Raw genomic sequence first — 13972 nt, 5'->3', positions numbered from 1 at the left:
GGTAATGGCTTCCTTTCTGACTTCTGTTTTTATTTTTGTCGATCTTTAAATTGTATTTAACTTTTGGTATCAAGTATGAATTATTCATTGGGTGAGCTGCGGATAGTCAATTTAAAGAGTTGTTGAAGCTAGAAAAGAAAATGTCTAAGCTTCAACTATTTTCAAAGCTTACATATTTTACATGGCTTCTTTTTTCCCTTCTTTCTTCCTCCTCTTTCTTGTTAGGGATTTTTTGGGGGGACTTTTCTGCCTGGACTAGTTTCTAACTGTGATGTTCCAATCCCAGCCTCCCAAGTAACTAGGACTGCAGGCTAGAATCACCAGTGTTCAGCTATTCTCCTCCTCCTCTTCCTCCTCCTCTTTCCTCCTCCTCCTTTTTTTTTTTTTCCAGTCTTGGAGCTTGAACTCAGGGTCCAGGCACTGCCCTTGGGATTTCTCAAGGCTAGCACTCTACCACTTGAGCCACAGCACCACTTCAGGCTTTTTTCTGTATATGAGGTACTGAGGACTTGAACCCAGGGCTTCGTGCATGCTAGGCAAGCACTCTACCACCAGGCCCGTGCTCCCAGCCCTAGTTTTGTCTTTTTTTGCCAGTCCTGGGCTTGAGCTCAGGGCCTGAGCACTGTCCTTGGACTTTCTCAAGGACAGAGCTCTACCACTTGAGCCTCAGCACCACTCCGGCTTTTTTCTATGTATGTGGTACCGAGGAATTGAACCCGGGCCTTTGTGCATGCTAGGCAAGCACTCTACCACTAGGCCAAACTCTCAGCCCCATAGTTTTGTCTTCTTATATCACTAATTCTTTGTGAATATCCAAATAAAAGTATATAAGGAAGATAATAAAAATTACCAGTAATACAAATACCCCTCTTCAAGATAGCCAGTTAGATGTTCCTTCTCTCTCTCTTTCTACACACACACACACACACACACACACACACACACACACACACACACACAGTTGTTCCTTAGTATCTATGGAGTGTTGGTTCTAGCACTGTCTGTGAACACCTCAATCTGTGGAAGCTCAAGTCCATATAAAATGGTGTGGCATTTGCATATAACCTAGATATTATTTATGTGTTCACATATTCCTCCACCCATTTTGGTGGTACTGGGATTAGAACTCAGGGCCTTGCTCTTGTTTGGCAACCTCACCACTTAGGTCATATCCCTAGACCTTTTTTCCTTTATTTTTCAGCTAGGTCTCATGCTTTTTGCTCAGGCTAGCCATAGACTGTTATTCCTACCTATTCCTCCTCAATAACTGGAATTGAAGTCATTATTCACCACAACTGGTTTCTTTTATTGTCATGTAGGTGTGTATGTGTGTGTTTGATTTTCTTTGCTGCTACTGGGACTTGACTTCAAAGCTTTACACACGCTTGCTTGGCTTTTTCACTCAGAGCAAGTGTTTTACCACTTCAGCTACATCTCAACTTTTGGCTTTTTGCTGGATATTTGGAGATAAGAGTCTCTCAGCCAGGTGCAGGTGGCTCACCTACAATCCATCCTAGCTACTCAGGAGGCTGAGATAGTAGGATCACAGTTTGAAGACAGGAAAGTCCAAGACTTTTATCTTCAATTATCCACCAGAAAATTGGAAGTGGAGCTGTGGCTCAGGGTGGTGTTAGTGCTAGCCTTGAGCAAAATAGCTCAAGAAACAGCCCCCAGACCCTGAGTTCAAATCCCATGACTGATAAAAAATTTTTTTTCAGTATTTTTTTACCTGGGCTGGCTTCAAACTATGATCCTCAGATCTCAAGCCTATTGAATACCTTAGATTACACGTCTGAGCCACCAGAATCCTGCTGGGATGAGATCTTGCTTATGTGTGTGTGTGTGTGTGTACACACACACCCCACGAGGGACCATCTCTGTCACCCAGGAATCTCAAGACTAGGATCAGATAGGGTGTGAGTGTAGAAAATAGAGTGGAGTCAACCTGGAAATGATTGTGTTACTCTTCCAGAATAGTTTAAGTAGGAGCAGGTCTATTAATCAACAATTGTGAGACTTCAAAAGAATGCAAGTAGTGGATGATTCAAAGTAGGCAGTTGTATTTTCCATAGCTCACCTCCCCAAAGCCTGAACGTTTTCTCTGTAGTCAGCACTCTGGCATTTTAATTAAACATTGCACAGCTTCTAACTTCCTTGCCTTCAGCCAAGGAGAGCTGATATCTTCATCCTTTGAGCATGCAAGGATGTGAGCAGCTCTGAGCTTTTGCTTCTCAGAATGTCCGATGGGCCAGTGAGGAGAACGTGCAGCTGTTTCCAGGCGATAAGCAGGGGGGAGATGCGTCCTTGATTTTATTTTACTTCCATTGGTATGTGTGGAGCATTGTGCCAAGATTTTTTTATTTTTACTAGATTTTGTTAGTTTCATGAAAAGTTTTTTTTTAAAGTTCTATTCCTAATTCATGTTTCTTCTTTTGGAAGAGTGGAGGGGAGCTCAATTTTGCTGCTTTCTCTGTGCCTGATTGGTGAGGTTTTAGGTGCTCATCCTTTGACCCTGCCCAAGGTGTGATGTTAGCATACATCCTAATAGCACAGATGAGGGAGAGGATGTATTAATCCAGAAACACAGGTACGAACCTCCTGACTGGACAGGTAGGCAGCAAAGAGAGTACTCTTCCATCTGATTTCTTCCTGGGATTTTAGACTACTTCTAGTATTCTCTTTTCCCTATGCTGCATATTTGCTCAATTGGCACTCTACCACTTGAGCTATGCCTCCAGTCCTGATTTTTGCTGGATTGGAAAAACCTTTCTGTCGGGCTGGTTGTGAATTGAGATGCTCTGAATTCCAGTCTTCTGAGTAGCTAGAATCACAGGCTTGAGCCTCTGACACCCAGCCCCTCCTGCATCCTTATTACAGTCAAAGTCACATGTCCCGTGTTGATTCCATGTTTGTGATTCTTAGTTTGGAATTGAAAGCTCGGAAGCAAAGCTCTGAACAGGGAATAGAAGAAAGAGCTGGGTCTGCAGAGTGGGGAAGGAGGAGATGGAGCTCAGCGGTTGGGTTATATTGCAGCAGTTGAGTGTCAGCTTCTAGAGTGGACGGGAACTAAGCACAGGTGGGCTAGGGCTTGGGGAAGCAGCTCATCATCTGTGCCGTGTCTAGGGGACCTGAGGAACCATGGTCTTGCCAACCTTTCTCCATTCCGAATGGAGACAGGAGAGCTGGGGTCAGAGAGCCAGAGATGGTGGCCAGGAAGTGAGCTTTGGAGGTTCTGGACCAGGTGGTCGTGAGGCCCTGCTGTGGCTGCCATTACAGGAAGTAAAACTCACACAGGCAGAGGAGGCCCTGTAACATTCCCAACGAATTTATGTTTCTAAACTCGTCAGTGAGGCGCCCTTGTCAGGATGAAGAGAGCTAATCTCCCCCTCTCTCCATCTGTGTACTGCAGGTGAGAAATGCCAGGTCATGGTTCGAGGTGACTGGATGAATCTATGACAGGCCACAGTGTCTCCGTGTGCCTGGTGGGCACACTGAGAGGTTATTTCAGAGCCCTGCGCTCTGCCAGGCTTTCCTTTGGGCACAGTAATGGGGCTGGTGAGGAGAGAGAGCCCCATGGAAAGGTAGTGCGAGGTGTTTAAAAGTCTCTCAAGGGCCGGGAGTTTGGCCTAGTGGTTAAAGTGCTTGCCTAGCATGCATGAAGACCCGGGTTCGATTCCTCGGTACCACATACATAGAAAAAAGCCGGAAGTGGTGCTCAGGCTCAAGTGGTAGAGCTCTAGCCTTGAGAAAGTCCAAGGACAGTGCTCAGGCCCTGAGCTCAAGCCCAGGACTGGCAAAAAAAAAAAAAAAGTCTCTCAATACACTGCATGCCGATGGCTCACACCTGAAACCCTAACTACTCCAGAGGCTGAGATCCAAAGATCATGGTTTCAAGTCAGCCAGGACTGGAAAGTCCATAAACCTCTTATCTCCAATGAACTAGCAAAACACCAGAAGCAAATCTGTGGCTCAGGTGGTAAGAGTGCTAGCCTTGAGTGAAAACAACTAAGGAACGATGCCTGGGCCCTGAGTTCAAACTCCAGTGCCAGCACCAAACAACAACCGCAAAAGAGCTCACCACACAGACACAAGTGGTGTCCTTTCTGGAGCATGTGTGCATGGTGAAGAGCTGAGCTGCGATGTGACCCCGCTTCCTTTGCTCAGAGCCATGGCTTCCTTCTCTGTCCAGGCATGTACCCGTTGTCTGCAGCATCCCAGGAGGCGGACAGCAATGAGAAGCTGACTCACCTCCTGAACGCTGTGACCGATGCCCTGGTCTGGGTCATCGCCAAGAGCGGCCTCTCTTCCCAGCAGCAGTCCGTCCGCCTGGCCAATCTCCTGATGCTCCTCTCCCACGTCAGGCACATCAGGTAGGCGAGGCACAGCCCTGCAGAGCCATCTGGCCTGCAGGCCCTCTGCCTGGACCCGGCCGGCCGCGCACGCGCACTGAGCTTGGGCTAGTAGGGTTGGCAGGATCTTCGTTTTTAAAGGAAGAGAAACCCTGGGGGAAAGTGGCACAGCCTCGGTGCGTAGCGGGCATCGAGTGACTGTCATGTGGCAGCTTGTAGCTGCATGTGTCATCCTGGAGTGGCTTGTTTGCTGTTTGGTTGCTAAGGCCCCAAACTGGTTTAGGGAGTCTTGAAAGGGACAATTCCTCCTCCTAAAATGAACTGCGACACGCCCGGGAGTTTGGCCTAGTGGTAGAGTGCTTGTCTAGCATGCACAAGACCCGGGTTCGATTCCTTGGTACCACATACTTAGAAAAAGCCTGAAGTGGTGCTGAGGCTCAAGTGGTAGAGCTCTAGCCTTGCGAAAAATCCAAGGACAGTGCTCAGGCCCTGAGCTCAAGCCCAGGACTGGCAAAAAAATTAAAAAAAAAGAACTGCGACCCTCTTCATAGCAAGCCAGGGCTAAGGCCCTATGTCATTTTCATAAAGAGGCTTAGTTTGCTTCTCTACCACCCTTGGGCTGGCAACTGGATAGTGCATGAGTCTCTGTCTCTGTCTCCCTCTCTTCCTCCCTCCCTCTCTTCTTTTTCCCTGTCTGTCCCTCTCTTTTGTGTCAGTTCTGGGTCTTGCACTCAAGGCCCGCGTGCTATCCCTTAGCTTTATCACTCCATGCTAGCACTTGAAGACTTGAGCCACAGCTCCACTTGTGTGTGTGTGTGTGTGTGTGTGTGTGTGTGTGTGTGTGTGCTGGTTAATTGGAGCTTCATGAACTTCCCTGCCTGGCTGGATTTAGATCAAGATCTTTAGATGGCAGCCTTCGAGTAGCTAAGCTTAAACTCATCTGTCTTTCTCTTTGATGATAGGATACTAAGGATGGGAACAAGAGAACTTCTTCCCAAAGGTTCGGAAAGCAGGGCTGTGGATAGCATGCATTCAGGGTCAGACATGGGCACTGTGTGTACGAGCTGAGGTGGGATGTGAGGTGAAGGCCCCTGGCTCAGTGAAGTCAGCGTGTGATGCCACCAGGAAGGTAGCCCCACTCTGAGGCTGGAAAAGGGAAGAGGAGGATGGCAGGTATACTTATCTGAGGAGGAAGGGCTAGGAGCTGCGGGAGTCTCAAGAGTTTAATGTGGTTGGGTGCTGGTGGCTCACGCCTGTAATTCTTGCTACTCAGGAGGCTGAGATCTGAGGATTGAGGTTCAAAGCCATTCCTGCTAGAAAGTTGGTGAAACTCATCTCCGAATAACCACCAAAAGTGGTGCTTTGGCTCAAAGTGGTAGAACACTAGCCTTGAGCAAAATAGCTCAGGGACCAAGCCTCACAACTAACAACAGCATGGAGGAAAAAACCACTGCCCTGTTCCCCATTAATGATCACTCAGCTTTGTAGCCCTGTGCAGGATAGATACGGTTGATCGAGTCCTAGTATTTATGCATTCCATGTTTTGAATTCACCTACTTGCTAAAATGTATTAGTAACCCCGTCAGTTCCTGTGATGCTTTTGTGGTCATAACCAGAGGGGTAACATTTTGGGGGTGGTTCAGCAGGCGTGGTTCCAGCTGAGGTGGAACAAGGAGAACCTTGTTCTGAGAACCTTGAGAAGCTGTGGAGAGCTATGGTTTTCTATTTTTGTGTCGGTGAGGGTGGTGTCATTGTGTGACAGCTTCCTTGTGCAGTGCTGTGTGTTCTCCACTGTTCATTTCAGATGAGTTTTGCTTCAGTATGAATTGTAGCATATGAGTACAATGAATGCATCGACAACCAGAAAGAAGGTGTCTTTTGTAAATGTGTGTGTGTGTGTGTGTGTGTGTGTGTGTATTATAGTCCTGAGACTTGAGCTCAGTGCATTTTTACTCAAGGCTGATGCTCTGCTACTTGAGCCACAACTTTACTGGTTTTTAGTGGATTCATTTATGGTAGAATCTCATGGATGCTGGGCATGAGATCAAAGCCAGCCTGGGCACTAAAGAACATGAGACTCTTATCTCCAATTAACCACTGGAAAGTGGGAAGTGAGGTAGGGAGGTAGCCTTGAACTGAAGAGCTCAGGGACAGTGCCCAGACTCAGGGGTTGGAGGTAGCTTTGAGCTGAAGAGCTCAGGGATAGTGTCCAGACCCTGACCGACAACAAAAATAACAGCAAAGAGTATCGTGGCCTTTCCTGTCCAGGCTGACTTTGAACCACAATCCTCCTCTCTCAGCCTCCCGAGTTAGGATTGCAAGCATAAACTATGGGCACTCAGCGATATACAAAACATATACAGAAGAAGGTTGTGCACTGATCTGCTGATGAAAATGCGAGCAGACACTCGAGCAGCCTGTGCATTTCCTCTGGGAACCGTGACACGGTGTTTGTGAATTCATTGTCGCAGTGGTTTTCATAGACTTTGAAGATGGCTCTTTGTGTTGGGTGGTATGCCAGCTCATGGTGGGTGGGTAGTGAGACATGGGGAATCAACAGGCTAGGAGCTTTGCCCCCGAGGGCGCTGGCTGCCTGAGCCAGGGCGGCACAAAGCTGTGTGGGGAAGATCTCAGTGTTCTGGAGACCTGCAGAGAAGGGATCTCAATACCTTTTTGTCCCCATAGTAACAAAGGCATGGAACATCTGCTCAGCATGAAGTGCAAAAATGTGGTCCCAGTCTATGACTTGCTGCTGGAGATGCTGAATGCCCACACACCTCGAGGGTACAAGTCCTCCGTCTCTGGCTCAGAGGGCAGCTCAGCAGAGGACGGTAAGAGCAAAGAGGCCTCCCAGAACCCCCAGACTTCATGACGCCTGGTCCTGAGGTAAACAGGCCCCAGGGGAGGCCGAGGTGGACATGCACACAGCAGCGAGTCACAAGCCTGGGCTTCATCACCCTTCTCTGTGTGGCCCCTCTTTGGTTGTGGTGACCTCGGTCCTGCACCGGCTCGCCCCAACTCCATACAGCCCAAGAGTGAAGGGGGAGAACCAGCTTCTCTTGTCCCAGGGGCACATTTGAGTGCACACTTCCACTTGGATCACCTTAGGATTTGATGCAGTCCTTTTCTTACTTTCTAGTTCCCTTCCACCTTCTGGACGGTTTAGGGTTGAATGGTGAACTCTGACAACTAGACAGGGTGGAGACATGACACGTTTGACAGATGCTGACTCATTTTTTGCTGTTTGTTTTCTTCTGGACCATTTGGTTGTAGGAGCGAAAACCCCAGTGACAATCACTTAGTTTCCCAGCTCTGTGAGGATGGATGTCTTGATACTGTGTTGTTCTGTCAAAGACCAGAGGGACAGTGGACAAACTGGGCCATGAGCCAGGGGCACACTTTGCATTCCTAGAGCTTGCTGATTATTTGGTGTGTGTCTGTGTGAGGTCGTGTTTGTGGAAGGCTGTGGAAGATTAAAAATCTCTTATGCAATTGGGCTTCTTTGTTATTGCAGGGGTCCAGGGTGTGCTGCATTCAGGAAGCCCCCCTTCCTTGTTCTTTTTTTTTTTTTGGAGATAGGGTCTCACTATGTAGTCCTGGTTAGCTTTGAACTCTTGATACTGCGGTTCAGCCTCCACAGTGCTGGGATCGCAGATGCATGGCACCTGCTTGCTTCCTTCTGTCCGTTATTTTTCACCAGTGATCTTGACTGTTTCACTGAATTTGGGTTTGGCCTGACCTTGGGTCATTGTTTCTTGGCTCAAGTTTCAAGTGTGTGATAAGGACACAGGCAATTCTAACATAAAGGCATGTAGTACCTGCCTGGCTGGGTTTTGGGTTTACATCGAGGGTAAGCAGGTGGTTGAGGTAAGACCTATACGCTAAAGATATTTGGAGCTGGGCAATGGAGGCTCATACCTGTAATCCCAAGTACTCAGGATGCTGAGATCTGAGGATGGAGGTTCAAAGCCAGCCTTACAGAAAACCAGAAGAGGTGTTGTGGCTTAATGTGGTAGAGCACTAGCCTTGAGCATAGGAGCTCAGTGAAAGAGCTCACGGAGAGCTCTTGAATTCAAGGCCCCATAGCTGACCAAAAAAAAAAATGGGATTTGGACATGGTGTGACACCTTGAATGCCATTCAAGAAGGCAAGATCTGAGGATTGCAGTGAAAAGCCAGTTTGGGTGGAAGAGTCTGTAAGAGTTGTACTTCCAATTAGCTACCAAAGAGCTGAACGTGGAGGTGTGGTTCAAGTGGTAGAGTGCCAGCCTTGAGTGAAACAGCTCAGCAAGAGAACGAGGCCCTAGGTTCAAGACTCAGTACCTGTGTGCACACATGCACACACACACACACACACACACACACAACGCACACACACATGCACACACAGTTTTAGGGTGTTTTTGGTTGGCCATGGGGCTTGAACTCAAGGCCTGGGCACTGTCTATGGGCATCTTTTCGCTCAAGTCTAGTGCACTATCACTTTGAGCCACAGGGCCTCTCCAGTTTTCTCTAATTGGAGATGAGTCTCATGAATTTTCCTGCCTGGGCTGGCTTTGAACTGTGATCTTAGATCTCAGCCTCCTGTAGCTTGGTTTACAGATGTGAGCCGCTAGCATCTGGCTCTTTGTTGTTTTCATCCTAGAGCTTGTTACTCTTTCAGAGGAGGTGCTTGAATATCCCCAAACATGTATGGGTAACACTTAAAAAAAATTATGACATCAGGCTGCCTGTTTTATGTGTTGGAAAAAAAATCCTTAAATCCCATTTTAAAGGCCACTTATTTCTCTTGAATTCATAATGGTTTTCTTCACATGCTTTCTTTTCGGAGCCCTCGATCCTGCAAGTGGTCCATGCTCCATTAGGACAAGATGGGAGCTTTCCCACCACCAGCGGTGCAGCTCAGTGGTCAGTAGTGAGCTAGGATGAGCGAGAGCTGACAACTGGAAACAGGAACGGAATCACTGGATAAAAACAAATACAAGGGCTATTCACATGTTATGAAATAGTGATCTTCCATTCTGTCGTAGACTGGCCCGGCCAGATTCCTTTTCTCTATTTTAATTGGAAAGTGATTATTTAATGAACATGAATTTATATGTTTGATGAGTAAGATTTGGGCTTATCTCCCAAATGAATGTCCGAGGTGGGGCCATAGAGACAAATGTTAATAAAATAGTTGCTGTGCAATAGCCTTGAAACAGAGTTCACCCACATTCTTTGGCGTGAGCTCCGAATCTCCAGTGAGAAGAATATAGAAGAGATTTCCCCATGAGTTTTGTTCTATTCTAGCCTCACATTCACACTGCCTGCACGTCCTCAGGCCTGTCCCACAACAGGACTGACTATGAAGGATTTAACCTGATTTTTCTTGAAAAATGGAGGTAGGAATACAAAACGTTGTTAGCCAAATAATAAAATCCAGGAGTCTTAACCATACAGAAAACAGGGTCCAGCTGCCAGAGCTTTGCAGGGAGGCAGTGTTCATAACTCAGCTGGTAGATCAGTTATTTTGAAATTCAGAAAGGAAAAGAGGAGTAACCAGTTATTGGCACAGTCAATTGATCAATCAATGAATGCTAAGTAGAAGAAATTCTCGAATTTTCTAGCATGTGAAAATAGAGTTTGGTTCCTATTTATGTCTGCTAAGGGGCTTGCATGTACCAGTGGAAACTTCAAATTGCAGAAAAATCTTTTGTTTCTAGCTCTAATTAGAACCAAAATACTTTTGTTTAATAAAGATATTTAAACATTTTGGGGGGCTGAGAGTTTAGCCTAGTGGTAGAGTGCTTGCCTAGCATGCATGAAGACCTGGGTTCGATTCCTCAGTACCACATGCATAGAAAAAAGTCGAAAGTGGTGCTGTGACTCAAATGGTAGAGCTCTAGCCTTGAGAAAGCCCAAGGACAATGCTCAGGCCCTGAGTTTAAACCCCAGGACTGGCAAAAATGATAACAACAACAACAACAACAACAACAAAAAACCCAAAATTTTTTACACATTTCTTTAAACTGCTAAAAAAACTTCAAGTGAAAAAAGCCCCCACAATAATAAGTTAAATAAAATGATAAAATCAGGCCAGTTAGTACTTAAATAATATTTGTGGAACACTGCCAGGCACAGCCTCTCACACACGTGTAACCCTTATAACAATGCCTAGTATCTGAACTTGCTGGCTGTGGAAGCTGGAAAGAGTCTAAGCAAACTTGCTCAAGGTCATATAGGACAACTGATAAAGCTAATCCACAGCCAGTCCAACTCCAGGGTTGAAAGTGATTGGACACTTGAACTAGTTGAAGAAAAAAACAAAACAGAAAGAGCCAAGGGGCTGCTGCCATGTAGCGTTCTGGCCTTGTATGTGTGAGGCCCTTGGCTTGCTCCCTAGTGTTACGCCTCTAAGCTACATCTCCAGTCCAGGCAAAATATTTGTGAACTGCAGAATCCATTTGCCACATACAACCTGACACGCATGGCTCCTGTGGCGTAGCAGGACCTACTTATGAGACCCCCCCAGCTCTTCAAATCTAGAGCATCCTCCTAGACACAACAGCTTGCAACCTCTCACACAGAAGCTCTGTTCTATCTTTTGTACACATGCACATTGAAGCCCAGTAGGTCAAACTGACCTGTTCCAGGTCCTAACAGTAGTTATGGCCAAGGCTGGAATGCAATTCAGGCCTTCTGCTTATCTAGCTAACATTGCTCCCGCTGCAGGATCCTGCTTCATATACCCTGGTTATAGCAGTCACGACTGCCTTCTGCTTGACCTTCAGATCCTTATCCTATCTTCTCAGCTTAGATGGGTTTGCATGAACCTTGATAGACAGCAGAAAAATAAGGTGGAATGTGTTATTCCTGTACCCCTATCCTGGGCTCATTAGCCAGTGGGCCCTGTCATCCTGTCATTGCTTTGCCAGTCCCTGGGAAATTGATGCATGTAAAATCCCACATTTCTTAGGCATTGCTTTCCTGTGGAATTTGGTACTGCACAGTATAAAAATGGGCCATGTATGATTCGTAGCTCCCAAACTCACTGGAATGCTGGCTCTAGTGGCAGCTTGAAGATGTGCATTGTCCTGTGGTACATAGCCTTTCTAGCATCCTATTTGTTGTTTTAGAGTCAGGGGGTTTGATGTTGTTATTCTAAAGGCCCTCTTCACTTGTAGAGCCTATCAACAGTGGCTTTCCTTCATAGGAATGGCAAGTTTGTGAGCTCAGAGAAGCTACTGGTCAACCATGCCAGCAGTGTGGCTATATTGACTTCTCTGGGTTGGGTGTGGGTTGGTCCTGTAACTTTATGTAATGGTCTTGGATATGTCCAAACCTGCTGATTGGTGATAATCTGTCCTTTTTGTACATCTCATTTGTCACATTATACTAATATGCTGGCTCCATTCATGAGCTTTAAAATGCGGACCTTTAAAATAATGTTTCATATTGTGCGAAAGAAAATTTCAAGACTCGCTTTTTTATTCCTCTAGGTGGTACTTTTTCTTTACAGTGTCTGTTTAATATCTATGGAATTACTGAGAGATATTTAATGTGACATAAATAAAGGTGTTTTTCAGAAACTTGGCTTAAAATGTATTTCTTGGGACCTGAATTTACAGTAATTGTTACAAACTGTCTATATTTTGCTGTGAATTCTATTATTTTGAGTTTATAGAGCTTGGAAATCCGATGTAAAAAAACCAAACACAGTAGCTCATGCCTTTAACTCTGGCAACTCATGAGGCTGAGATCTGAGGATCAAAGCTAGCCTTGGCAGGAAAGTCTGAGACTCATCTCCAATTAACCACTAAAATCCCCAAAATAGAACTGGGGCTCAAGTGGTAGAGCACAAGCATTGAGCATAAAAGCTCAGGGACAGGGGCCGGGAGTTTGGCCTAGTGGTTAAAGTGCTTGCCTAGCATGCATGAAGACCCGGGTTCGATTCCTCGGTACCACATACATAGAAAAAAGCCAGAAGTGGTGCTGAGGCTCGTGGTAGAGCTCTAGCCTTAAAAAGTCCAAGGACAGTGCTCAGGCCCTGAGCTCAAGCCCAGGACTGGCAAAAAAAAAAAAAAAAAAAAAAAGCTCAGGGACAGCTCTGAGTTCAAGCCTCAGGACTGGTGCGCACACACACACACACACACACACACAAATGAACAATCTTTGTTGGATAATACACATAAGTGCAAATGCTTATATACCATTTTATAAGTTAATCTTGCATTTGTTGGCAGCTTCTAAAACAGGAACAACTCACTCTTTATTCATTTAACCTCTTGTGGTGATGTATGACTGCAGGCACTGTATGAATGGGTGGGTCACAAAATGCATATAGCATATCAGTCATTTGCATAGATCTTTAGTACTTACTCCATCTGAATCAATTACTATTAACCCTTTAGTGATGGGGAGAAAAGTAACTCATTAATACCTAAGTTGTTATTGAAAACTTCCCTGAGGACTGGAGAAGATGTAAACATATGTGACAATGTACAACACACACATTTTGTTTTTTGGTCAGTCGTGGGGCTTGAACTTGGTCTGAGTACTGTCCCTGAGCTCTACCACTTTGAGCCATAGCACCACTTCTGATTTACTGGTGGTCAGCTGGAGATAAGAGTCTCATGGACTTTCATGCCAAGGTTGGCTTTGAACCGCGATCTCGGATCTCAGCCTCCTGAGTAGGTAGAATTACAGGCGTGAGCCACCAGTGCCTGGCCTACATAGATTTTTTTTTTCAGTTGTGGGGCTTGAACTCTGGACCTGGGCACAATGATGAGCCCAACCCAAACAGGACTGACTGGGACTGAGAACGTCTCTGAATCAACTGAACTGTGGAATATGTGTTCACTGGAGCTAAGAGTCTTAGGGGCCTTTGTGCTTGGGCTGGCTTTGAACTGTGATCCTTAGATCTCAGTCTCTTGAGTAGCTACGGTTACAGGCTTGAGCTACCCGGTCCCAGCAGTATCGACTATTTTGATAATATCAACACTTTCAATAATATGCTTTCAGTAAAATCTGTTTCTAAGTCAATTCAGCCATGTGATTATTTTAGACACTGAAGTAAAGGCAAATTCTTCCCAGATGGTCCTCTGTGCAAGTTACTGGTGAACTTCCTAGGTCTGTGGATGCCAGGAGAACCTTGACGTTGAACTATATCCAGGAGCTTTACTGGCCTCCAGAGCTGTGTGCTTTGCTGAGAAGGGATGAGGGGATGAGGCTGTGGCTCCATCTATGGTGCAGGAGTGGAGCTGGTGACTCCCATCAAGGAAGCAGACAGGCTGAGGTTTGTTTAGGTGGGAAGTAGGCCTAGTGGTGAACCGCATGGCTGGCAGGTGGAACATCTCTCATTCAAAAATGCTAAGTGCAGCCTGGCATTGGTGGCTCACACCTGTAACCCTAGATACTCAGACGTTGAGATGTGGGGATTGCAGTTGGAAGCCAACCTGCGCAGAAAAGTCCCTGTGAGAGACTCTTTTCTCCAGTTAACCACTCAAAAACCAAAAGTGGAGTTGTGGCTCAAAGTGGTAGAGGACTAGCCTGGAGCAAAAAGAGCTCAGGGGCAGTGCCCAGGCCCTGAGTGCAAGCCCCACGACTGACAACCAAGAAATTCTAAACACTCTAAAATCCTTT

General features: G+C 46.2%; 1 protein-coding gene across 2 annotated transcripts in view; it reads left to right on the top strand.

Annotated features, from left to right (window-relative positions):
• Esr2 (estrogen receptor 2) overlaps nucleotides 1-10312 on the top strand; it is a 34969-nt gene extending 24657 nt beyond the window's left edge. For both annotated transcript variants that reach the window (XM_090344257.1, XM_090344256.1), the window contains 3 exons: nucleotides 4190-4370; nucleotides 7035-7180; nucleotides 9180-10312. In XM_090344257.1, the coding sequence (XP_090200383.1) occupies nucleotides 4190-4370; nucleotides 7035-7180; nucleotides 9180-9277 (425 nt within the window). In that variant the 3' untranslated portion in view covers nucleotides 9278-10312. The remainder of the gene's footprint in view (nucleotides 1-4189; nucleotides 4371-7034; nucleotides 7181-9179) is intronic.
• Nucleotides 10313-13972: the final 3660 nt, after the last annotated feature.

The sequence above is a fragment of the Megascapheus bottae genome, chromosome 14 (assembly GCF_031878675.1).
Source record: "Megascapheus bottae isolate mThoBot1 chromosome 14, mThoBot2.hap1, whole genome shotgun sequence".
Taxonomy (NCBI): Eukaryota; Metazoa; Chordata; class Mammalia; order Rodentia; family Geomyidae; genus Megascapheus; species Megascapheus bottae.
This window is presented reverse-complemented; position numbering and strand designations above follow the sequence as displayed.